Source organism: Pseudopipra pipra, chromosome 27 (assembly GCF_036250125.1).
Source record: "Pseudopipra pipra isolate bDixPip1 chromosome 27, bDixPip1.hap1, whole genome shotgun sequence".
NCBI classification, from domain to species: domain Eukaryota; kingdom Metazoa; phylum Chordata; class Aves; order Passeriformes; family Pipridae; genus Pseudopipra; species Pseudopipra pipra.
In genome coordinates this window covers 3,646,112-3,670,659 of record NC_087575.1, presented here as the reverse complement: position 1 = coordinate 3,670,659, position 24,548 = coordinate 3,646,112, and the positions used below count along the sequence as shown (strand labels likewise).

At 65.9% G+C, this 24,548-nt stretch overlaps 3 protein-coding genes across 12 annotated transcripts; 1 reads left to right on the top strand and 2 right to left on the bottom strand.

Moving 5' to 3' along the window:
• Positions 1 to 112: 112 nt before the first annotated feature.
• On the top strand, positions 113 to 11,535 carry HDGFL2 (HDGF like 2). 4 transcript variants are annotated; one of them, XM_064637412.1, is made up of 16 exons: positions 113 to 293; positions 2,568 to 2,644; positions 2,725 to 2,863; positions 4,368 to 4,547; positions 4,905 to 5,024; positions 5,146 to 5,217; positions 5,774 to 5,921; positions 6,246 to 6,321; positions 6,417 to 6,702; positions 8,709 to 8,803; positions 9,172 to 9,242; positions 9,605 to 9,675; positions 9,796 to 9,897; positions 9,986 to 10,205; positions 10,828 to 10,948; positions 11,082 to 11,535. In XM_064637412.1, the coding sequence occupies exons 1-16, from the start codon at positions 222 to 224 to the stop codon at positions 11,158 to 11,160; spliced, it is 1,929 nt and encodes a 642-aa protein (XP_064493482.1). In that variant the 5' UTR covers positions 113 to 221; the 3' UTR covers positions 11,161 to 11,535. The 4 variants fall into 4 exon arrangements, with proteins under 4 accessions (XP_064493482.1, XP_064493484.1, XP_064493481.1 ...); XM_064637411.1 differs by having other exon boundaries at positions 114 to 293; positions 11,079 to 11,535; XM_064637414.1 differs by lacking the exons at positions 2,568 to 2,644; positions 2,725 to 2,863.
• Positions 11,536 to 12,943: 1,408 nt separating this feature from the next.
• Positions 12,944 to 17,928, bottom strand: LOC135403400 (perilipin-3-like). 2 transcript variants are annotated; one of them, XM_064637418.1, is made up of 8 exons: positions 17,766 to 17,928; positions 16,437 to 16,494; positions 15,986 to 16,181; positions 15,119 to 15,201; positions 14,737 to 15,034; positions 14,129 to 14,319; positions 13,895 to 14,038; positions 12,944 to 13,581 (listed from the first exon to the last, which is right to left on the bottom strand). In XM_064637418.1, exons 2-8 carry the CDS (start codon positions 16,485 to 16,487, stop codon positions 13,243 to 13,245), a joined length of 1,302 nt encoding a protein of 433 aa, XP_064493488.1. In that variant the 5' UTR covers positions 16,488 to 16,494; positions 17,766 to 17,928; the 3' UTR covers positions 12,944 to 13,242. The 2 variants fall into 2 exon arrangements, with proteins under 2 accessions (XP_064493488.1, XP_064493486.1); XM_064637416.1 differs by lacking the exon at positions 17,766 to 17,928 and adding an exon at positions 16,779 to 16,903.
• Positions 17,929 to 18,113: 185 nt separating this feature from the next.
• On the bottom strand, positions 18,114 to 23,357 carry LOC135403401 (perilipin-3-like). 6 transcript variants are annotated; one of them, XM_064637419.1, is made up of 8 exons: positions 23,275 to 23,357; positions 22,372 to 22,432; positions 22,096 to 22,291; positions 21,200 to 21,282; positions 20,952 to 21,117; positions 19,863 to 20,107; positions 19,658 to 19,771; positions 18,114 to 18,794 (listed from the first exon to the last, which is right to left on the bottom strand). In XM_064637419.1, the coding sequence occupies exons 2-8, from the start codon at positions 22,420 to 22,422 to the stop codon at positions 18,372 to 18,374; spliced, it is 1,278 nt and encodes a 425-aa protein (XP_064493489.1). In that variant the 5' UTR covers positions 22,423 to 22,432; positions 23,275 to 23,357; the 3' UTR covers positions 18,114 to 18,371. The 6 variants fall into 6 exon arrangements, with proteins under 6 accessions (XP_064493489.1, XP_064493492.1, XP_064493494.1 ...); XM_064637422.1 differs by having other exon boundaries at positions 22,378 to 22,432; XM_064637424.1 differs by lacking the exon at positions 23,275 to 23,357 and adding an exon at positions 23,238 to 23,264 and having other exon boundaries at positions 22,378 to 22,432.
• Positions 23,358 to 24,548: the final 1,191 nt, after the last annotated feature.

The following is a 24,548-nucleotide window of genomic DNA, read 5'->3' as shown; positions in this document are numbered from 1 at the left end:
CGCCGGGCCGCCTCCTCGCTCCCATTGGCCAGAGCCGCTGATCGACACCCCCGGGGACCAACCGGCGGCGCGGCGGCGGCCGGGGGCGGGACATCCTGCGTGCCGTGCGGCGCGGGCCGCCCCCGCCGCCCGCCCGGAGCTGCCCGGAGCTGCCGCGGCCTGGGCTGGGCCTGCCCGCGCCCGGTGCCCCCCGGTGCCCCCCGGGACCGCCCGGTGCCGCCATGCCACACAGCTTCAAACCCGGAGACCTCGTCTTCGCCAAGATGAAGGGCTACCCGCACTGGCCGGCCCGGGTGAGAGACCTGCGGGGCCGCGCCGCCCCCCCCTCCACCACCCCCTGCCCGGGGGAGGGAACGGGGGGTCCCGGACCGGGATGGGGGTGGGAGCGGGAGGGGGGGAATGGGGGTGGGATGGGGGCACGCACCGGCTGCTGTGCCCGCACGGGAGGCTCCTGTCGGGATGGAGGTGCCATAACGGTGCGTGGACCGGGATGGGGATCCCGGACCGGGATGGGGGTCCCAGACCGGGACGGAGATCCCGGTACCGGGGTGAGGGGACATGTACCAGCCCCTATCCCGGGGCAGGGGACCCGCACCGGGATGGAGATGCCATAACGGGACCCGGACCGGGATGGGGGGACGGTACTGGGATGGAGGTGCCATAACGGGACCCCTGCAGGGATGGGGTGCCCTGTGCCGGGGTGAGGGTCCCATACCGGGGATAGGGGGTCGGTACCGGGATGGAGATGCCATAACGGTGCCTGTACCGGGGTAGAAGGGTCTGTACCGGGATGGGGTGTCCCATCCTGGGATGGGGGACCCATGTCGGTGTCTCCCCTGGGATGTGGATCCTGTCCCAGCACCCGCACTGGGATGGGATGTGCTGCACTGGGATGGGGACCCGGTACCAGTGCGGGGGCTCCCATTCTGGGATGGGAATCTCTATTCCAGCACCCACACTGGGATGGGGGCCTGGAACTGGAATGGGATGTCCTGTACTGGAATGGGGGACCCCATGGCAGCACCTGTACTGGGATGAGGGCCGAGTACTGGCACAGAGATCCCATATGGACATCCCATACTGGGATGGGAGCCCTGCCCTGGGATGGGGTCCTGCCCTGGGATGGGGTCCTGCCCTGGGATGGGGTCCTGCCCTGGGATGGGGGTCCCACAGCTGTACTGGACCTGGAGTTTGATCCTGGGAGGGGATCAAACAGGTGCTGTGTTGGCACCTGTACCGGGATGAAGAATCCCAGACGGGGATGGGGGTCTGGGACTGGAACTGGGGTCCCGTGCTGGTACCTGTGCTGGGAGGGGACCCGGCACCAGGCTGGGGGTCCCATCCTGGCAACTGCTCTGAGGGAGATGAGGGGGGTCCCGCACTGGGGTCTGTCCCTGGATGAAGGACCTCTGGGACCGTGGCCTGGGGTCCCTCCCTCCAGCTGGGGTGCCCCTGACCCTGGGGTCGCCCCTCACAGCCACCCCCAGCATCCCAGCAGAGTCCTGCCCTTCACCCTCCATCCTCATCCCCCATTCCCATTCCCAGCTCCCGACCTGGACACCATCTGCTCTCTGTCCTCACCATGGGGGGACAGAACTGGGCTCTGTCCCCTGTTGGGGACAGCAGGGGGGACACGCTGGGTGTGACACGGGTGGGGGGCTGCCGTGAGTGCTCGGGGGGTGCTGGTGCTGTTCGTGGGGGTTCTCTGGGTGGGGACAGCTGGTCCCGCTGCGGGGTGACAGCGTTGTTGTGCCGCGGTGCTGCCGGGAGGAGCGGGAGCTGCTTTGGGATGCGCTCGGAGGGGGACTGCTGGGCGTCCCAGGCGAGGCGGGTTCATCCTCTGAACGTGTCCCGTGGGAAGGGACCGGCAGGTGGAACCCGTGCGGGATCGGGGAAGCTCCGGGCGCCGGAGCCGACACCGCTTTGGCCGCGCCGTGCCGGGAGATGCGGGATGCCGGGAGATCCGGGATGCCGGGACATGCGGGATGCCGGGATACCACCTCCTCCTCCTCCCAGGAGAGCCCTCGCGCCGCTGCAACCCCTCTGCTTTAGCTCGCTTGCTTTTTTTGGGGAAGGGTCCCCCCCACCCCGAAGACCTCCCCGGCACCCCGGGGCTCCCCCCGCCCGCCCGGAGCACAGAAGACCGGGGTGGCCCTGCACATCCCGGGGCTATTCCTGCAGCCGGGAAGGACCCTCGGGCCGCTCAGCAATCGCCCCCCCACGCCCTGCCGGGGCTTCCCTCGGTCCCTCGGGGCGATGGATCTCTGGGGAGTAGCATGTGGAGAGACGACCCCGCGCCGAGCTCTGCCCGGACCCCTCCGGTTACTCTTGTAGAGATCCCGCCGGGATCCCTCAGGGACTCTGATCCATGGCCAGGGCTCTCTTGCCACCAACAGGGACCCCGATCCAGCCCCTGATCCATGGCCAGGGACCCCGATCCCCAGCCAGGGGCTTCCTTGCCGCGGGTGCCGGAGGCCGACGCCGCTTTGCCGGGGCTTGAGGACGTTGTCGCCGCTCTGTGTCACCGCCCCTGTCTGACCACCCCCCTGCTTTGGGTTTCCTTTCAGATCGATGACATCGCGGACGGCGCCGTGAAACCCCCCCCGAACAAGTACCCCATCTTCTTCTTCGGCACCCACGAGACGTAAGCGCCGCCCCTGTGCCCTGTAAGGCCCCGTGCCCCGCCCCGGCCTCACCTCTGCTTTGTGTGTCTCTCTCCTTCAGAGCCTTCTTGGGCCCTAAAGATCTGTTCCCTTACGAAAAGTACAAAGACAAATATGGCAAACCCAACAAGAGGAAAGGCTTCAACGAGGGGCTGTGGGAAATCCAGAACAACCCTCACGCCAGTTACAGTGCCCCTGCGGTGAGTGCGGGCCGGGCGGGGGGGCTGCCAGGACCCTCCATCCCTCCAGCTCGCTCTCTGCTCCTCTCTCTGCTTCTCCTTGCTGCTGATGCGCTTCCAGCTTGGCTTCCTCGGGGTGGAATTAGCTCCCCTTCGCTTCCCTGCCCTCTCCCCTGCTGTTGGACTCCGCTCTCCTCCTCCGGAAGGTGCTTTGGCCAGCGGGGTTTTGCTTTGCGGTGCTCGCCCGAAATCGTGGAGGTTTTGTGGTCAGAGCAAGAGCTTGAGGCTTGCTCGTCCTGGACTGTTGGACAGTCCCCTTTTCCATCCTTTTCCGAGGTTCTGAGCCCTCCACTGGGATTCAGGGAGATGGTTCTTTGTCAGCTGCTCGTGGGGGCATCTTGTGACCACAATTGTGGTGTGATGTATCGTAGAACGATTGTCTGGCATTGAAGGGAGTCGGGCTGGAGAGGCAGAGGAAGGTTTTTGAGGTGAGCAACAAGGTCCAGGTCTTGAGATCAGGGAATGAGCTGCCTTGGCTCCGGTGAGGATCCAGGATGTGGTTGGAGGAGCTCTGGGAGATGGTTGCACCCCGAGCTCTGGATGTGGGGTGAGGTGACACCGTGGCGGTGCTTGAAAACTTGGAGCTTGGTGGTGGTGAAGGAAGCACCTGCCCTGGCCAGGAATCCACCAGGAACTCCCATCAGGGATAGGGACCTTCTGTGACTGAGGGGTCACCAGCACCAACCGCGTCCTGCGGGCAGAAGGAGCAGGAGGAGACTGAAATAGAGGTTTTCCTTGGTTTTGAGGCCTAAGTGAAGCGAGGGGCCAGGAACAGTCAAGGGCAAGGAGAGGCTTTCCCAGCAGCTGGAAGGATCCAGGCTTTAGGAACACCGGTTCCCCAGAAGATGGAAGTTGGGGTTTGATGTCCCTGCGTGAGGAACCTGCTGCTGGGCTGGAGAAACGAGGAGACCTTCAGGGAGCAGGACACAGGAGATGCCAGCTGGGAAGAGCGTGGTGGCCACCTGGACTCCTTGTGCAGCCCTTTCCCACGGGAAGAGGACGGGAAGAGGCCTGATCCAGGTGGAGGAAGGGGAACGGCCGCTCCCTGACGCCGAAGGAGAGACCAAACCCAGGCACCCCCCGCTTGTCTGGCGCCGTCAGGGCCGGGGAGGGCTGGGGGCTGCTCCAGGGGGGCTCCCAGCTCCGGGCTGGGACAGGGATTTTGGATGAGGGGAAGAGGGCAGCAAGCTGGGGAATCCAGGAGCGTGTGGCTGGTGCTCAGGGTGGCGTGTGAGGGGCTGTGGGATCAGAAGGGGGTCTCAGCAGCGTTCCCGTGGGCAGGGGGGTTGTGTTTTCCAAAGGGATCCGTGCTGGGAGGGGAGGCTGCTCTGCACGCACAGCTCTGCCATCCTTCACTCCCCACCCTTTGTGCCCCCTCTCCCCTCCTCTCCTCTCCTCTCCTCTCCTGCCCCCCCAAAACGCCCCCCAGGCCCCTCTAACTCGGCTCTGCTCCCGCTGTCCGTAGCCCGCCAGCTCCTCCGACAGCGACGTCCCCGACAACGATCCCATGGCGGGAAGCGACGCCGGGGAGGACGAGGAGGACTCTGCCATGGCCACCCTGCCCACGGAGAAGGTGGAGAGCGACGAGGACTCGGATCGGGGCAGCGACCACAGCGGGCTCAAGAGGAAACCCTTGGGCATGAAGGTGGGTGTGGGCTGGGGACGGGAGAGGGACCCGGCCAGGGACACCCTGGGGCTTCCCTTAAACCCACCGGGGTGGAAAGGGGTGAAGAAACCAATTCCCTCTGGCTTCCCTCTGGATTTCTGGTGGGAAACGGGGTCCAGCCTGTTTTTTGGGGGGTCTCAGGATGCCCATGGGATGGTGGGATGGCCACTGGTGGAGGTTGCAACCCGGAGGAGAATCCAGAGGTGTGCACGTGGCTGTTCTTGCAGGGACGCTTGGGAAGAGTTGGAAGAAAGCCTTTCCTGGGAAACATTTGGCTTTCCATGGTGGGTGGGGAGGGAGTGGGCTCCTCTCATCTCGTCCTCTCTCCCGTCCCAGATGCCGCCGGTGACAAAACGGCCTCGGAAATCCTCCAGTGACCTGGACCAGGGCAGCCCCTCCGGGACGGAAGAGGAGAACTCGGAGACGTCTTCTGAGTCGGAAAAAAACAGTGACCAGGTGCTGAGGGGGGTGTGGGATACACTGGGGGGGAGAGGGCTGGAGGGAGAGCACCCCCCCGGGCTGGGGGGAGCCTGGCTGGCTCTGCCAACATCATGAGGCTGTTCCTGTTCTCCCGCAGGATTTCACTCCCGAGAAGAAGCCGGTGGCCAGGGCCCCGCGGAGGATCCCGGCAGGGGGGAGGAAGAAGAAGGTAAAGGACCCCCAGCCTGAGGGAGGCTGGAGAGGAGTCAGGGTCTGTGCTGTGGGGAGGGGGAGAAGGGGGTGGTGGGGCCGTGCCGGGGGTTGGAGCACCCAGAGGGACCTCACTGACCCCTCAGTGACCTGCTGGGATTGGGGGGCTGCTGGGATTAGGGCACTGGTAGGATTGGGGTGCTAATGGGATTCAGGGCAGTGCTGGGATTGGGGTGTTTATGGGATTCAGGACACTGCTGGGATTTGGGTGTTGCTGGTTTTAGGGCACTGCTGGGGCTCAGGGTGTTCTGGTTTTGGGGCACTGTTGGGGCTCAGGGTGTTCTGGATTTGGGGTGTTTTTGGGGCTCAGGGTGTTCTGGGTTTAGGGCACTGTTGGGGCTCAGGGTGTTCTGGGTTTGGGGTGTTTTTGGGGCTCAGGGTGTTCTGGGTTTAGGGCACTGTTGGGGCTCAGGGTGTTCTGGGTTTGGGGTGCTGCTGGGGCTCAGGGTGTTCTGGGTCTGGGGCGCTGCCACCCCAGTGCCACCCTCCATCCCAGCCCCTCTCTCTGCCTGCAGAAAGTGGAGTCTGGCTCTGACTCCGACTCCAAAGTGGACTCAGACCTGGAGGTGGGAAATGCCACCATGGACATGACCAAGTCCGACTCCAACTCCGACTCGGACTCGGACGTGTCGGTGAAAAAGGCGCCGCGGGGCCGCAAGCCAGGTGAGCCAGGGGGCTGTCCTGCCACCTCCAACTCCTTGGGATGGGAACATGGGATGTCAGGGGCTCCCGAGGCTCTGGGATCTCCTCGTTTGTGGGCACACCCCACATCCCTGAGCCCCTCTGCCCCCAGTTGGGGGCTGTTTTAACAGAGAGACCCCCCCAGGGCTCCTGCTGAAGAGTGTGGGATATCAGGGGCTCCCAGGGCTCTGGGATCTCCTCGTTTGTGGGCACACCCCACATCCCTGAGCCCCTCTGCCCCCCACTTTGGGGCTGTTTTAACAGACCCCCAGGGCTCCTGCTGATCCTGTCCCCGTTGTCTTGCAGCTGAGAAACCACCCCCCAAGCCCCGGGGCAGGAAACCGAAGCCCGAGCGGGTCCCCACCAGCTCCAGCAGCGACAGGTGAGGTCGGATGGGACACCAGGACAGCGGGACAGCCTCGGGGCTGGGCTGGAGGGTCACCCCCTCCCTGCCACCCTGTGCCCTGTGCCCGGCAGTGACAGCGACAGCGACGTGGATCGCATCAGCGAGTGGAAGAGGAGGGACGAGGAGCGGCGGCGGGAGCTGGAGGAGAAGAGGAAGAGGGAGCAGGAGGAGGAGATCCGTCGGCTCCGGGAGCAGGAGAAGGAGGAGAAGGAGAGGAGGAAGGAGAAGGCGGAGAAGGGCGAGGAGGGGCACTCGGACTCAGACAGCAGTGCCGAGGATGAGGTGGCCAAAAAGGGCCGGAGGGGCCGGGCCAAGGCCCCGTCCTCCTCAGACTCGGAGCTGGAGCCGGAGAAGGAGGTGAGTGTGGAGCCAGCAGGGACCTGCTCTCCTCGCCCTGGGTTACCCTGGGGTTGCCCACACAGTCTTGGGGAGGGCTGTGTGTCCGCAGGCACATCCCTGCCTTGCCATGGCAGCTCTTCCCATGGCCCAGGACGCCCCATCCAGCTGTGGCCTCACATCTGGCACAGGCTGCCCAGGGAAGCTGTGGCTGCCCCTTCCCTGGAAGTGTCCAAAGCCAGTTTGGAGCAACCTGGGATAGTGGAAGGTGTCCCTGGCAGAGAGTGGAACAGGATGGGCTTTAAGGTCCCTTCCAACCCAAACCATTCCACAGTTTCCAAGGTGCTTTTCCTCCCACCACAGTCGTGGGATTTGCTCTTCCTGGAGCCTGTGGAAGCACCAGCCAGGCTTGGCTGGAGCACAGGGAAGGGTTGCACAGGGCTCTTGGCAACCAGTGGCTCTTTTACCTGGCCAGTTCCTCCCTGTGGAGGGGACTGGGGAGCTGGGAAAGCAGCACAGAGATCTGGAGGTGACACTGTGCCACAGCTGTGGGGTGCCCACGTGCCATGGGGGTGACCCTGGACTGTGTCCGTGGCCGTGGGGTGACCGTGTGGCCATGGGTGACCATGCAACCGTGTCCATGGCTGTAGAGTGACCATGTGCCGTGGCTGTGGGGTGGCCATGTGTCTGTGGGGTGGCCATGTGGCCATGGATGACCATGTGGCCATGAGTGACCATTTGCCCATGAGTGACCATATGCCCATGAGTGACCATATGCCATGGCCGTGGGGTGACCGTGTGTCTGTGGAGTGGCCACGTGGCCATGGGGTGACACTGCTGTGGCCATGGGTGACCATGTGGCCGTGTCCATGGCTGTAGGGTGACCATGTGCCATGGCTGTGGGGTGACTGTGGTGGGTGGGTGACAGTGTGGCCATGGGATGACCATGTGGCCATGAATGACCATGTGCCATGGGGTGTCCATGCCCACGGGGTGACACTGTGCCATGTCCATGGGGTGTCCCTGTCCACGGGGTGTCCATGTCCACGGGGCAACCACGTGCTGTGGGGTGACACTGTGCTGTGGCCATGGGGTGTCCATGTCCATGGGGTGTCACTGTGCCATGGGGTGTCCATGTCCCTGGGGTGACACTGTGCTGTGTCCATGGGGTGTCCATGTCCCTGGGGTGTCCATGCCCATGGGGTGAGGCTGTACCATGTCCCTGGGGTGTCCATGCCCATGGGGTGTCCATGCCCATGGGGTGTCCATGCCCACAGGGTGAGGCTGTGCCATGCCCATGGGGTGTCTATGCCCATGGGGTGTCCCTGCCCAGGGGGTGTCCCTGCCCACGGGGTGAGGCTGTGCCATGCCCATGGGGTGTCCCTGCCCAGGGGTGTCCCTGCCCACGGGGTGAGGCCGTGCTGTGTCCACAGGGTGTCCATGCCCACAGGGTGAGGCTGTGCCATGCCCATGGGGTGTCCATGCCCAGGGGGTGTCCATGCCCAGGGGGTGTCCCTGCCCACGGGGTGAGGCCGTGCTGTGTCCATGGGGTGTCCCTGCCCATGGGGTGTCCATACCCACGGGGTGAGGCTGTGCCATGCCCAGGGGTGTCCCTGCCCACGGGGTGAGGCCGTGCCATGCCCACAGGGTGTCCATGCCCATGGGGTGTCCATGCCCACGGGGTGAGGCTGTGCTGTGTCCATGGGGTGTCCATGCCCATGGGGTGTCCATACCCACGGGGTGAGGCTGTGCCATGCCCATGGGGTGTCCCTGCCCATGGGGTGTCCATGCCCATGGGGTGTCCATGCCCAGGGGGTGTCCATGCCCAGGGGTGAGGCCGTGCTGTGTCCATGGGGTGTCCCTGCCCAGGGGGTGTCCCTGCCCACAGGGTGAGGCCGTGCTGTGTCCATGGGGTGTCCATGCCCAGGGGTGTCCCTGCCCACGGGGTGAGCAGTGCCGTGGCCGTGCCATCCCCGCCGCAGCGGGCAGGGCCGTGCCGCTCTCCCTGCATTGTTCTCTCCTCCAAGGTAAAGAAGCCGGCGAAGAAACAGCCCTCGGAGTTGTCAAGGAAACCAAATCAGAAGGAGAAGAGGGGCCGAGCAGAGGAGAAGCCACGGAGCAAGTCAGCATCTCCTCCTCCTCCTCCCTCCCTTCCCTCCATCCCCTGGGAACGGGGTGTCCCTGGGCTGGGGATGGGGCTCCCTGGGGATGCAGCACCCACAAAGGGGCTGGGTTTGTCCCTCCCCCCTTCTCCCGAGCCCGAGGGGTGCAGGAGGTGTTGGGGGTTACCAGGATGACATTCCCTGGTGTTCCCTTTTCCTGGCTGCATTCCCAGGAATGGGGCACAGGGGAGCTGGGACCTGGGGGTGAGCGTGGCTGGGGGGCAGCAGGGCACTTGGGGTGCTCCAGGCAGTGCCACGAGCCTTGGTAGCCCAGTGGCAAGCGGGGGGTTCACCACAACCCTCTTCCCTCTTCCCTTTCCCTCCACAGACCCTTGAAAGTGGAACGAGGCCGGAAGAAATCCGACCCCATCCCTGAAAGGAGGATGGAGAAGAAAAAGGGTGAGAGAGCCACTGCTTCCCACCACGGAGGGGAGGAGAGGGAGGGAAGGGATCCAGGGGTGGTTCCTCCATCCCTGGGACAGGGATGGATGTGTCTCACAGGGAACAGTGAGGTTGTTCCAGGGCCTTTCCCGGGATGGCATCAGGGAGCATTTACGGTGCAGAGACAGAGACCCCCTCCCCGTGTTGGGCCACCCCAATCCTCTCTGAAGAGCTCCCTGGGGCTCTGCTGACCTTGGAGGTGCAGGAGGACACCAGACCCTGGCTGGGGGGGGAGATCCCAGGTGGATCCCGGGCTCTGGGCAGTGCCAGGGCCTCCCCTGGTGTCCTGATCCCTTGGCCTGTCTCTGTCCCTGCTCCAGAGCCCACGGTGGAGGAGAAGCTGCAGAAGCTGCACAGTGAGGTCAAGTTTGCCCTGAAGGTGGATAACCCGGTGAGTGCTGGGCTGCAGTGCCAGGGCTGCTCTTCCTCCTCCCTTCTGGGCGTGCTGGGAGCTCCCCGGGCGCCCTCGGGGACGCTCCTGAGCCCGGTGCCACCCGGTGCCACCCCACAGGACATCAAGCGGTGTCTGAACGCGCTGGAGGAGCTGGGGACGCTCCAGGTCACCTCCCACATCCTCCAGAAGCACACGGACGTGGTGGCCACGCTGAAGAAGGTAGAGCAGAGGGCTCAGTCCCTCCCTGGAGCCGGTGTGGGGCCCCCCCAGGCTCTAAGGGGGTCCCTCCTCCCGCTCCCCGGGGCAGATCCGTCGCTACAAAGCCAACAAGGACGTGATGGAGAAAGCTGCCGAGGTCTACACCCGCTTGAAGTCCCGTGTGCTGGGACCAAAGCTGGAGGCCCTCCAGAAAGCCAACAAAGCCGGGCCTGAGAAGGACAAGGGGGAGGCGGAGAAGGGCCCGGAGAAGCTGCCGGGGGCGGAGGCGCGGAACGAGAAGGGGGAGGAGGAGGAGGAGACGAACGCTGGTAACGCTCCCTGAACACCCCTGGGCGGGATCCCGAGGCCCTTCCCGGGGCATGTCCCATCCCACTGGGGAGCAGGGGCACGGGGAGGGGGCTCTTGGCCTGGGTGGTGGAGGGATCAGCCCCTCCAGGCCCTGCTTTGCCCGAGTGCCAGGGGTGGGAAAGGGCTGGGCGTGGAGTGCTGGCGCAGCGAGGGCAGAGGGCAAACCTCGGGCCCCACGCCCGGGCTCTGGGGGCCTCCAGGCTGGATTTTGGCCCAGGATGGTTCCTCCCAGCCAGCCTGAGCTCTGCTCCAACAGGGGAATGTAGAGATGTCCTTGGACACCGGCTCAGGCCCTTACCCAGGCAGCTGGTGACTGGGATCTTCCACCCTCAGAGCCAGGACGGCCCAGGGGTGCTGCAAGAGCATTCCTGGAGGAGCTGCCGGGGAAAATCCACCCTGGGCTGGGGGGTGGAGGTTTTGAGGCCCTTCTTGCTGCATCTCTTGGGCTCAGCCAGGCCCGGGGTCCCCTCGGGCTCAGTTGGATGTCTGGGGACAACCTGTGGCTGTGGATCCTTGGCCCACTGGGGTTGGGATGGACAAGAGGCTCCAAGTGCCTGAGCCTCTCTCTCTTTTCCCTGTCAGACCTGCCAGGTCCTGTGAACGGCGAGTCCCTGTCCCAAAAATCAGAGGGCACAGAGGAGAAGGACAAAAGCCAAGGGGTGGGAGCTGCAGAGCCGGAGGCGCCCGAGGAGCCCCACAACAAGTGAGTGTGGGGGGCTGGGGCTGCCTGTGACCCACTGGGCTCTTCCCAGGGTGATCCAGGGGGAGCTGGGGGCCGTGTCAGGGTTTTCCCAGCCTGGGAAGGAACTGGGATGTGGGATTGTCTCCCCCAGCAGCGTGCAGGACTATCCCAAGGCCGAGCGAGCCGGGCCGGAGCGGGAGCCGGAGGCTGCGGAGGACACGGAGGAGAGCTGAGGGAACAGCTCCCACCTGGAGCAGGAGGAGGAGGAGGAGGAGGAGGAGGAGGAGAGGCTGGGAAGGGAGACCAGCCTGTGCCTCATCCCCTGCTGGAGTCACTTCCCTAAGTCACACGTAGCCAATGTCCTTGGTCTTGTCCCGTGTCCCTGCGGAGGCACCGCCCGTGGGGGGGCTGTGCTGGTGTCTGTATTTGTCCCCCCTCCCTTTTTATTATTTTGATTTTATTTTGTTGGTTTTTTTTTTTTTTGGCTGTTTTATTTTTGTTTTGTTTGTTTTTTTGGTTTGGTTTTTTTTTTTTTTTCCCTCCTACCTAATTTCTCGTGATTTCGACCGACATGAAATGAATATAAAGGGTTTTCTAATGAAAAACACCAGGAGCCCCTCGAGTCTCTTTGTGCTTGGGATGAGGGGAGGGAAGGGTTGGGGCTGGAAAACACCCCAGTGGGTCCCCAAATTCCCTCTGGACCAGGACCAGTCTGCCATGGATGTCCCTGGCTGGGCTGAGCAGCCAAACTTGGCACCTTTGCTGAGCTCTTCCTCAGCTCCAGGGGCTGCTCCAAGCCCCTTTTCCCACCATCATCCTCCTCCCTCCAGCCAGAGGGAGCTGCTGGAGCTGGATCCTTCTGCCCCAGGGGCAGCAGGAGGGCTGGGCACCAACTTTTGGGGTAAAAACAGAATAAAACCGGTGTGTTCTCTCCTAAGTGCCCCAGGAAGGGACTCGGGGCATCCTCCTGCCCCGTGCTGGGCACCAGCTCTGGCTCTTGGTCTCTTTGCTCTTTTGCAACAGCTCCAGAGCTTTTTTTTTCCAGGTCCAACAAAGACATTCCCGGCTCCTCTTTGTGCCCAGACCCTGAGGGAGGATCCCCAGCCCCCCTTTGGAGGCTTGGCTTTTTCCAAGGGCTGATTTCACAAAACCCAAATAAAACCCCAGAAAAAATCCCCCCACACACACCATGTGCCTCTTGCCCAACTGCCTGGAATGGGAGGAGGTTTTTCCAGAGGGTCAGCCCCATCCTTGGGATGGGAAAGATGTGGGGGCAACCCAGACCCCAGGAGTGGGACATCCCCCTGGCTCAGGGGGGTTTGGGGGTGGATGTGGGGGACACACCATGTCCAGCTCAAATCCCTTTGGCTGCAGCCAATGGAATAACAAACACCCAGGCACGACCTGAGCCGTGTTGGTGCCACCCAGGACGTGGTTTCAGCTGTGCCAGGTTGAATTTGGGGCACCCCCTGGGTCTGGGGGGGTGGGGGTGGCCTCGGTGCTATCCCCACTGCCAAGTGCTGCAGCGGGACCACCGCTGGGGCACGGGGGGCACGGGGGGCTGGTGGCAGGAGGGGTGGGCAGCTGGGGCACGTGGGGTGAGGGGACACCCACTGGGGGGGCCCTGGGGTCTGGCTCAGCCCCCACACTCAGCCCCAGCACCAGGACATTGGCACTGGGGGGTGGGTGACACCCCAGGGCGTGAGATGGGGGGCACAGGGGGGGCACAGGGGGGTGCCTGTTGCCCCCAGTGGGGTGAGCAGGTCCTGCCCTGCACCCCCTCACTGCCAGACCCCCCCTCCCCAGGATGGGTCTGACTCAGCCCCTCCAGGCCCCCCAGCTCCTGATCCCCCTGCCAGCCCTTCTCCTGCTCCCACCAGCACGGGGGACAGGCCAGGGGGGGTCCCTGCCCGTGGAATGGGGGTCCCCAGGTCGTGGGGGGTGGGGGTTGTTCCTCCAGAGCCCCGATACCAACCCAACCCCCCCCCCAACCCCTCCAAAGAAACCTCAGCCCGGTGCAAAACTAACCAGTTTATTGCTTCTTGGGCTGGTCTCACCCTACAAGAAAGGCACTGGGGGCAGAGGGGACCCCTCCAGGGGGGCTGGAGGGGACCCCCAGCAGGCACTTGGGGGTCCAAGGCATGTTCCTGCAGGGGACAAGGGACAGAGCAGGGGACAAGGGACAGAGCTGTGCGAGGGGGGGGCAGGCACAAGGTTAGGGGGGCAAGGTGGGCTTGGGGGAGGGGGGGGTTTAGTATCTGCTCCTGCTGAGGCTTTTGGGGGGTGTGGGGAGGGCACGGGCAGCCCAGAGGACACTACTTTATCTCCACGGGGCGCTCGTTGGAGGGGGCGAAGGGTCCCACCAGCCACGTCAGGGGGGGGTTGGAGGCCACCTTCTCCACCAGCTCGTCCATCAGCTGCCGGGCACGGGTGGCGTGGGCACGGGCACGAGCCAGCACAGCCCCCGACAGGTCCTGCAGGGACCCGGCCGAGGCCAGGGCCGCCCGCAGCTCCTCCACGTTGTGCCGGACCTGCCCCGCCGTGTCCTGGATGCTGCCGGGCAGGCCCTGCAGGCCGAGCAGCAGGGGCTGGCAGGAGCTCTGCAGCTGCTGGGCCAGCCCCTGCAGCATGGCCAGCGCGCCCGACTCCACCGTCTGCGGGGGGAAAACGGGCCGGTGAGGGCTGGGGAGGGCTGGGGAGGACTGGGGAGGGCTGGGGAGGACTGGGGAGGACTGGGGATGGCTGGGGAGGGCTGGGGAGGGCTGGGGAGGACTGGGGAGGGCTGGGGAGGGCTGGGGAGGGCTGGGGAGGGCTGGGGAGGGCTGGGGAGGGCTGGGGAGGGCTGGGGAGGGCTGGGGAGGACTGGGGAGGGCTGGGGAGGACTGGGGAGGGCTGGGGAGGGCTGGGGAGGGCTGGGGGACGAGCCCCGGGTCACCCCCGCGGGGACACCCCCTGCCCTCCGCCCACCTCCGGTGCCATCGGTGCCGCCGGTGCCGCCGGGTCCTTGGTGGCAGCGCCCGGCTGCTTCATCCTCCACTCCAGCCACATCTGCTGCAGCTTCTCCTGCCCTCCCTGCAGCCGCTGGTCCACGCCCTGCTTCAGGTGCTCCACCTGGGAGAGAGGAGAGGAGAGTCCACGGTGGGTGGGTGGGTGGGTGACACGCTGGGGTGACATGTTGGGGGGCACGGGGATGGGTCCTACCAGGTCGAGGGCACGCTGGAGCTGTGCCAGCAGGTCCTGGCTGCTGTGGCGGGCGCTCTGCAGCTTGCCCAGGGAGTGCTGGAGGGCTCTGTGCTGCACCTTGCTGGACAGGGAGCCCAGGCGCACGAAGTAGCTCTGCTGCTGCTTCTGCTGCTCCGGCTCGAAGCCCTCCACGGCCGTGGCCAGCTTGGCTGAGGGACAGGAGCTGCTGAGGAGGCCCCACCACCACCACCACCACCACCACCACCACCTCCCTGCAGAGCCTCCATCACCCTGCCCGGGCTCTGCCCACCCCTCCTCCCTAATTTCTTGTGATTTCGACCAACATGAATATAAAGGGTTTTCTGATGAAAAACACCAGGAGCCCCCCGAGTCTCTTTGTGCTTGGGATGAGGGGAGGGAAGGGTTGGGGCTGGAAAACACCCCAGTGGGTCCCTCAATTCCTGCTGGACCAGGACCAGGCTGCCATGGATGTCCCTGGCTGGGCTGGGCAGCCAAACTTGGCACCTTTGCTGAGCTCTTCCTCAGCTCCAGGGGCTGCTCCAAGCCCCTTTTCCCACCATCATCCCACGACACATCTCCGGGGGGGGTCGGGATCAGCCGCTCACCCAGCTCCTCGTTGGTCATGGGCAGGTAATGGTCCACCAGCTCCTCCGACTTCTCCAGCACGGAGCCCACCCCGCTGGCCACCATCTGGCCCACGGAGGAGCCCATGACGGTGCTGACCCCGCTGCTGACCGCTGACCTGGTCAGCTCCACGCCGCCCTGCACGGCCCCCCGGGTCATGTCCACCACGCCGGTCACCCGGCTGGTCACGGCATCCCTGGCGCCGGCCACGGTGCTGCTCAGCACGTCCCGGGCCCCCGTCACCGTGGAGGTCACCAGGAGCTTGGTGTCCGAGAGGAGCTGGGAGGGGACACCCACAGCCCCCCGTCAGGCGCTGCTGGGGGGTCCCCCCGCGTGTTTGCCCACCCCACCCACCCCTGGTACCTTCTCAGGGGGCTGCTGCAGGATGGGCAGCTTCTCCTCCAGCTTGTCCAGCCCTTTGCAGGCCAATTCGTTGGCGCTGGAAACTGGGGACAGGAAAAGAGGTGGGTTAAACCTCCCCCTGCCCTGAGCAGCAGCTCTGCTGGGGAAGGGTTTTGGGGCAGCCCAAAACTCGTGGGGTGTTTTCCCTCCCGTCTTCTTGTCCAGCTTCTCCAGCCCTTCGTTCCTCGGTGATATGAACTGGATGTGAGATCAGAGGATTCCTCTCCTGCTGCCTTGCAAGAGGCGTTTTTTGGGTACCCCAGAATTCATGGGGTGCTGCTCCCCCCTCCCAGCTTCTCCTCCAGCTCCCCCAGCCCTCTGCAGGTGTATTTGGGGGTGGTGGAAACCAGAGATAAGAAAACAACTTTTCTCTCTGCTGCTGCCTCACAGGAGCGCTGTGAGAGAAAATTTTTGGGAGCCTCCCAGGCCCCTGTGGGGTGATCTCCAGCCCTTTATTCCTTGGCCATATAAACCTGACACACAAACCCACATCATCCCTCTATTGCTGACTCACAGAATCTCTGTGAGAGAAGAGTTTTGGGCTCCCCCAGCCCCTGTGGGGTGATCTCCACCCCTTTCTCCCTTGGCCATAGAAACCTGACACACAAACCCACCTCCCCTGCTGCCTCGCAGGAGCTCTGCTACAGCCAGTTTTCCATCACCCCAGAACTCAGGGGGTGCTGCTCCAGCCCTTTCCCCCTCGGCCACACAAAGCTGACACACCAACCCGGATCATCCCCCTGCTGCCGCCTCACCGGAGCTCTGCCAGGGCGACTTTTGGGGCGCTCCCCGTCCCCGTGGGGTGCTGTCCCTCTGCCCCCCACTCACTCTGTGGCTCCAGCCGGGTGAGGAGGGGCTGGGCCCCGCTCACGGCCGCCGCCGTCAGCGTCTTCACCCCCTTCTCGGCGGCATCGCAGACGGAGCGGACGTAGGGGTGGCTCTCCTTGGTGGAGCTGTAGGCGCTGGACACCATGTCGTAGGCAGAGCTCACCAGGGGCAGGTTGGCCACGCGCGTCCCGATGCTCTGGGGGGCGTGGGAGGAGTCAGGGTGGGGGTGATGGACCCCAAATCTCACAGGGGACCCCCAAATCTCACAGGGGACGGGGCGTACTCTGTGCCCCCACCCGCCCAGAGATGGTTTTGGGGGGCTCCCGGGGCTCTCCCAGCCTTGTGAAGGAACAAAGCAGATTCCCGTCCCGGAGCAAGACAGGACGTGTTTTGGGATGAACCCCCTCCCTCCCCACCAAGCCGCCCCCCCCCCCCCCCTTCCACCACTGACCTGCTGCTCCTCCGCCTTGGGCTGCGCCGTCGCGGGCTCGGGGGTGGCCATGGTGGGGCTGGGGAGGACGGGACAGGATCGTGAGTGGGGTCAGACCCCCCCCCAACACTCCCCTCGAACACCCCGGATGGGGGAACCCAAAGTTTCCCACTCCGTGGGCCGGGACTGCTCCCACGCGGTTGGGAAAACCCGGGACAGGGGGGGCCCGAGGACCGGCACCGGGACCGGGATCTGGACCGGGACCAGGATCGGGATCGCAATCGAAAGAGGAACGGGGACTGCGATCGAAAATGGCATCCCAATCGGGATCGGGATCGGGACCGGGCTATGGATCGGGCTCACCGCTGGTGGCTCCGCTGGGTTCGGCTCCGCTCGGCTCGCCTGTGGCTCGGGGCTCGCCCCGCTCCTCCCCAGCGCCCTTTATACTCCCGGAGCCCGGCCCCGAGCGCATGTGACCGGAGCCGCCCAGCGGGGCCGGCCCGGGGCGCACCGGGAGCACCGACCGGCGGGGCCGCGACCGCGGAGAACCCCCGGGACCGGGGGTGAGATCTCCCCGGCACCGGGATTGGGATCCCCCCGGGGACCGGGGTTGGAATTCTCCCGGGACCGGGATTCGGATCCCCGCGGGGACCGGGGTTGGAATTCTCCCGGGACCGGGATCCCCCCGGGACCCGGCTGCAGCCCCCCGAGAACCGTCTGCACCGAGTCCCCCTCCCAGCACCGGGACTGGGCTGCACTGACCCCCCGGCCACGATCCCTCGGTCTGTGCTGCACTGACCCCATCCCGGTACAGGATCCCCCGGGAATGGGCTGCACTGACCCTCCTGGTACCGGATCCCCCGGGAATGGGCTGCACTGAGCCCCCGGTACTGGATCCTTGGGAATGGGCTGCACTGAACCCCTCCAGTACTGGATCCCCCGGGAATGGGCTGCACTGACCCCCCCCCCCCCGGTACCGGATCCCCCAGGAATGGGCTGCACTGACCCCCCCCCCGGTACCAGATCCTCGGGAATGGGCTGCACCGACACCCCAGTACCGGATCCCCCAGGAATGGGCTGCACCAACACCCCCTTGGGACCGGGACTCCCCCAGCCTGGTCTACACCGACCCCCAGGGCCCCCATTCCCCAGGATCAGGCTGCACTGACACCCCCACCCAGACCAGATCCCCTCCCCCGGGCACTGGATCCCCCCCAGGATCCCCCTCAGGATCCCCCACACCGACCTTCCCCACACTGAGCCCCCAGGACAAACCATGCCCTGACACCCCCCCGGCCCCCTTCCCCTCGTGGGGATCCCCCAGAACGGGGGTCCCAGTGCTCCCCACACCTGGCCAGGGCAGATGGTCCGACTGGTCCCGGTGGGTGCCGGTGGCAGGAGGGGGGACAGTCACGGAGCTCCCGGTGTCACCCACTGGGTGCTGTGACCACGCTGTGCCTGTGATGTCGGGGACACCCCGGGGCTGTGGTGACAACGGGGACAAAGTTCAGTGCCACACGGCCGCGGGGCACAGTCCAGGTGGCACCCTGTGGCACCCTCAGTCCCAGCACCTCACTGGCACCCACCCCGCTCTCCCAGCCCTCCGTTGGGACCCTCCCTGGGGGTGCCCCCTGCTCTGCCACCCGTGCCGAGCCCCCCCTTGGGTGGGCCCAAGGCATCACGACAAGCTCTGAGTCATTTTTAAGGCCAAAAAAGTTGTTTTCTTCCTCTTTAAACAGGTTTGAAGCCGTTAAAAGACACAAAATCCCAACACTCCCAGGGCTTGGGGATGGGCACAGGCCGTGCCCTCCATGTGCCACCGTCCCCACACGAGTCCCTGGCAGCGACATTGGGGTCCCACGCTGGGTCACCGGGTCCATCCCATTGGGGTCGGGGTTCCCAGGCACGGGCACTCCCCCAGCCCCGCGGTGCCCGTGGCACTGAGGTGCCCATGGCTCAGCGCTGGCTGCACACCCGCGGGGCCGCGGGCGCCTGGCGCGTCCCCCCGACGGTGACACAGCCCTCCCACTTGGCCATATCCACCGGGGCGTCCTCGGGGTACTCCACCAGCGCCGGGGCGAAGGGTCCCACGAGCCAGGGCAGGGGCGTGTGCTGCCCCACGTGCTCCAGCAGCTCCTCGATGCCCAGCTGTGCCCGCGCCACCCCGTCCCGGCTCTGCGCCAGCACCAGCTCGGACAGGTCGTGGAAGGAGCGGGCGCGGGCCAGGGCGGCCTGGACGCCCTCCACGCCGTGCCGGACGTGCCCCGCCGTCTCCTGGACGCTGCTGGGGAAGGCCCGGGCGCCGGAGACCAGGCGGGCACAGGCGCCGTGGAGCTGCTGCAGGAGCCCCCGGAGCATGGCCAGGGCCCGGGCCTCCACCTGCGGGGCACCGGCGGGCACGGGGGGCTGCAGAGGGGCTCCAGACCTTGGTGTCCTCCATGGGTACAGCCCCCCACCCCATACCGTGGTGTCCTGGCCCCTCAACCCATCCCGTGGTGTCCTGGCCCCACAACCCATCCTGTGGTGTCCTGGCCCCCCAACCCATCCTGTGGTGTCCTCCATGGGCACAGCCCCCCATCCCATCCCTTGGTCTCCTCCATGGGCAAGGTCCCCATCCCATCCCTTGGTGTCCTCCATGGCCATGGCCCCTACCCCATATCCTGATGTCCTCCACAGCTATGGCCCCTCACCCCACACCTGACTGTCTTCCAAGCCCAGGGCACACCTTGGTGTCCTTCATGGGCATGGTTCCTCTCCCCATCCCACACCTTGGTGTCCTCCACAGGCATAGCCCCCATAACTCACTGTCTGCCACAGCCCCCCACCCCATCCCTTGGTCTCCTCCACGGGCATGGTCCCCCTCCTGCATCTTGATGTCCTGCACAGCCGTGGCCCCTCACCCCACACCTCACTTCCAAGGCCACAGTACAGCACCCCACCCCATCCTCAGTGTCTTCCCTGGGTACCCCTGCCCTGTACATTGGTCTCCTCCATGGGCACAGCCCCCCACCCCAATACTTTGGTGTCCTCCATGGGCACAGTCCCCTGTCCCATACCATGATGTCCTCCATGGGCACAGCCCCCCACCCCCTATCTGGGTGTCCTCCATGGGCACAGCCCCCCACCCCCTATCTGGGTGTCCTCCACGGCCACGGTCCCCTGTCCCACACCTCGATGTCTTCCACGGCCCCAGCCCACCCCTCCATCCCCGGGTGTCCCCCGAGGTGCCCCCCATGCCATACCTCACTCTCCTCCATGGGCACACCCTCCTGCCGGCTCCACTCCAGCCACAGCCGGTGGAGTCTCTCCCGGGTGCCGCTCCGGGGCCCGTCGGAGCCGCGCTGCCCCTCCTCGATCTGGGGGAGGTTCAGTCGGGTGGGAGCACACCCAGGGGTGCTGGGGCTGGCCCGGGGCTGCCCTGGGGCTCCCCATGTGCCACGTCCTTACCAGCTGGATGAGGTGGTGGAGCTGTGCCAGCAGGTGCTGGGCGCTGTGCCGTGCTCGCCGCAGCTCGCCCAGCGAGCGCCGCAGGGCCCGGTGCCGCAGCTCGGCCGACAGGGAGCCCACGCGGACAAAGCAGCTCTGCCACCGCCTCTGCCACCCCAGCGGGGACACCGCCGGGCCCGGGGCCACCTCTGGGCCTGCTGTGCCCATCTCTGTGCCCCGGGCCACCTCCGTGCCTCCTGTGGCTGCTGTGGGACCAGGGGTGAGGACGGCGTGGATGGACCATCCTGTGCCAGGCACTGGATCACCCCATGCTGGGCACTGGATCACCCCACAGCAGGTACTGGATCCACCCCGCACCAGGTACTGGATCACCCCATGCCCAGCACTGGATCACCCCGCACCAGGTACTGGATCCACCCCACACCAGGCACTGGATCACCCCATGCCCAGCACTGGATCACCCCACGCCAGGTCACCCTACACCAGGTCACCCTACACCAGGCACTGGATCACCCCATTCTGAGCACTGGATCACCAGGCACTGGGTCACCCCATGCCCAGCACTGGAACACCCCACACCAGGCACTGGATCACCCCATGCTGGGCACTGGATCACCAGGTACTGGATCACCCTGCACCAGGCACTGGATCACCCCATGCTGGGCACTGGATCACCAGGCACTGGATCACCCTGCACCAGGCACTGGGATGATCCCCTTGAGCTCCAGGGTCACAGGGGTGCCCACCCACGGGATGTTTGGCCACCAGGCCACGTGGAGGTGTCACCACAAAGCCCGGTGGCCCCAGTGTCACCTTTGTGGCACAGGGCCAGCTCTGCCCCCCTGTGCCAAGCTATAAATACCCGTCCAGGCAGCACAAGACTATATTTGCCTCGGGTTTCCAGGTGAGAGTTCACCAGTGCCCTGGACGGGGACTGTCCCCTGTGTGGTGTCACAGTGACCACGCTGCCCTGGCACCGCCACGGGGGGCTGAGCACGGCCCAGGGGCACCACGGGGCGGGGATCCCAGCAGGGGTTTGCACCCCCAAATCCGGGAGACGGTGCCTGTGACGGCACGGTGGGCACTCACCCAGCTCCTCCTCTGTCCCGGGAAGGTACCTGCCCACCAGCTGCTCCGGTCTCCCCAGCACTGTGCCCACCCCCGTGACCAGCAGCCGCCCCACGCGGGTGCCCGTCACGGTGCCGAGCGTCCTGGCCACCGCCCCGCTCACCAGCTCCCTGGTCCCGGCCACCACCTGCGAGGGCACAGCACAGGGCAGCCTCACCCTCCAGTGGCCCCAGCACCGGACCCCCCTGCACCCCCCAGGGGGACGTTACCCTCTCAGGGGGCTGCTGCAGGATGGGCAGCTTCTCCTCCAGCTTGTCCAGCCCTTTGCAGGCCAATTCGTTGGCGCTGGAAACTGGGGATGTGAAAAGAGCTGGGTTAAACCTCCCCTTGCCCTGAGCAGCAGCTCTGCTGGGGAAGGGTTTTGGGGCAGCCCAAAACTCGTGGGGTGTTTTCCCTCCCGTCTTCTTGTCCAGCTTCTCCAGCCCTTCGTTCCTCGGTGATATGAACTGGATGTGAGATCAGAGGATTCCTCTCCTGCTGCCTTGCAAGAGGCATTTTTTGGGTACCCCAGAATTCATGGGGTGCTGCTCCCCCCTCCCAGCTTCTCCTCCAGCTTCCACAGCCCTTTGCAGGCAGATTTGGGGGCAGTGGGAGCCAGAGGCATGAAACCAGATTATTCCTCTCCTCCTGCCTTGCAGGAGCTCTGTGAGAACCAGCTCCTGGGGTACCCCAAAACTCAGGGGGTGTTCCCCCTCCATCTTTTCCTCCAGCTTCTCCACCCCTTTATTCCTTGGCCATATAAACCTGATACACAAACCCAGATCATCCCTCTGCTGCTGCCTCACAAGAGTTTTGTGGAAGTGAGTTTTGGGCTCCCCCAATGCCTGTGGGGTGGTTTCCACCCCTTTATTCCTTGACCATATAACCCCGACACACAAACCCAGTTCATCCCTCTGCTGCTGTCTCACAAGAGCTCTGCAAGGGCTGGTTTTCCATCACCCCTGAACTCATGGGGTGCTGCTCCAGCCCTTTCCCCCTCGGTCACACAAAGCTGACACACCAACCCGGATCATCCCCCTGCTGCCGCCTCACCGGAGCTCTGCCAGGGCGACTTTTGGGGCGCTCCCCGTCCCCGTGGGGTGCTGTCCCTCTGCCCCCCACTCACTCTGTGGCTCCAGCCGGGTGAGGAGGGGCTGGGCCCCGCTCACGGCCGCCGCCGTCAGCGTCTTCACCCCCTTCTCGGCGGCCTGGCAGACGGAGCGGACGCAGGGGTGGCTCTCCTTGGTGCTCGCGTACGCCGCGGCCACGGCCCCGCAGGCACAGCTCACCAGGGCCAGGTTGGCCACGCGGGTCACCACGCTCTGGGGGGGGCGGGCTGGCACTGAGGGGGGGTCCCCAGAGGCACCCGCAGCCCCCTCAAAGCCTCCCGTGCCCCCCCGACCTTCACCTCCGGCCCGTCCCGCGCCGGGACCGCGCCGTTTTCGGCCGACATGGCACCGCGGCTGTGGGGAGAGATATTGGGATGTCGTGGGTGGGTGAGCACAGTTGGGGGCTGAGACCCCCCGCAAGACCATCCCCCACAGCTCCTGCTGGTTGAGACCCAGCAGCTCATGACATGAGTGGGAGCTGCTGGCGGCCTCTGAGCAGCTTGTGGAGTGTCACGGGGAGGGGGGCGCTGGACGGAGTTTGGGGTGGGATTGGCCTCCTGCCCTGCCGGGATGCCCTGGGGTTGGGTCCCCTCAACCCCTCTCGAGTCCCCCCGTCCCCACCTGGGTCCGCCCCTTTTGGGGCCGGGGAGGGTGTGCGGGTGATTCAGCGGAAGCCGAGGAGGGTTTGTCTGTCAGGGAGGGTTTGTCTGTCTGTCGCAATCCCGCGCTGGGGACGTGCCGCCCGTCACCCGTCCCCTCGGCCGGGGCAGCCCCGCGACCCCCGCGGGGAGCGGAGCAGCCCCCCCGCCCCCCGGCAGCCCCTCCGCCCTTTGGGGTGTCCCGCTGCCCCCCCCGTCCCCCGGCAGCCCCTCTGCCCTTTGGGGTGTCCCCCCCCGGCCCGGCCCTGTGCACCCCGGGGGGCGAGTCCTGGGGGGTCCCAGGGGGGCTGCACGCAGGTCTCTGCGGGGCGCTGGTCCCCGGGGGTGTCCCCTTGAGTTTCCAGGGATGTTCCCTCGGGCCCCTGGGGACTATTGGGGTCCTGGGGTGCTCCGGGGGACCCCGGGACTCTCGACCTCCCCCGGGACACCCGGACTCCCCCCGGGACTTCCCAGACCCCTCCCGGAGCCCCCCCGGGGCCCCCCCCGACCCCTCTCGTCACCCTCCAACTCCCGCCAAGCCCCGGGCTCGGTACTCACGGGGGGTGGGGGTTGGGTTCTGTCGCGACCCCCGGTCGCGATCGCGACCCCCGGGCCCCGCCCAGCGCGAGGCACGGTTGGCCAATCAGCGGAGGGGCGGGGCCGCGTCTCCACCAATGAGGAGGGAGGGGCGGGGCGCGGGGCGGGGCCGGGGCTCTGTCCCGACACGTGGGCGCGGGTCGCGATCGTGCCCGGGGGGCTCCGGGGACACCGGCGGGGCCCCCCCCGGCCCGGGGGGCGGACAAGGCCCGGCCAGAGCCCCGGGGGGACAGGGGCCACCTTGCCTCGTGTCTCCACGCTGAGGGACCCGATGGTTGGTGTGCCCACCCTTCCCAGGTGTCCCTCCCCTTCCCAGGTGTCCCCATCCCCAGGTGTCCCCTTGCCATGTGTCCCCACGCCAAGGGACTCAATGGCCAGTGTTGCCCCCCTCTCCAGGTGTCCCCCCTCCCTTGCCACGTGTCCCCACACCAAGAGACCCAATGGCCGGTGTCCCCACCCTCTCCAGGTGTCCCCACCCTCTCCAGGTGTCCCCACCCCTGGTGTCCCCACCCCAAGAGACCCCATGGCTGGTGTCCCCACCCCAAATGTCCCCATTCCAAAGGACCCAATGGCCAGTGTTCCCACCTCAGCTGTCCCCACTCCAGGTGTGTCCCCCCTCCCCCTTGGTGTCTCCACCTCAAATGTCCTCCCCCCAGGGGACCCCCCATGCCAGATGTCCCCATGCCAGATGTCCCCAATGCCACCCCAGGGGACCCAAAGATTGGTGTCCCCACCCCAAGGGGCCCAACGCCAGGTGTCCCCATGCCAAACATCTCCCTACCAAATGTCCCCAGGCCAGGTGTCCCCAAGCCAAGTGTCCTAAAGACAGGTGTCCCTTGCCCATCACCACCCCTGGCACCCAAGGGACCCCACGGTCGGTGTCCCCACCCCAGGTGTCCCCACCCCAAATATCTCAATGCCAAGCGTCCCGGTGACATCTGTCCCTTCATCAGATGTCCCCACCCCACATGTCCCGTGCCACCAGAGCCCCTCTGGGTGCCAGGTGTCCCCCAGACCCTCTGGGTGCTTCTGGCCAGAGGACCTCAGTGCCTGGGGGGGATGGCAGGGGGCGGTGGGTGACCCCCCCGTGGGGCACAGGATGGTCGGGAAAGGGACAGACAGGTGGCACGGGTGGGAACACGGTGCTGGCACTGCCTTATCCCTGGGGAATTCGCGGGGAAAGTGGGATGGGGACCCTTGTGGGGCACAGGGAGAGGGGGTGGGAGCACGGGGAG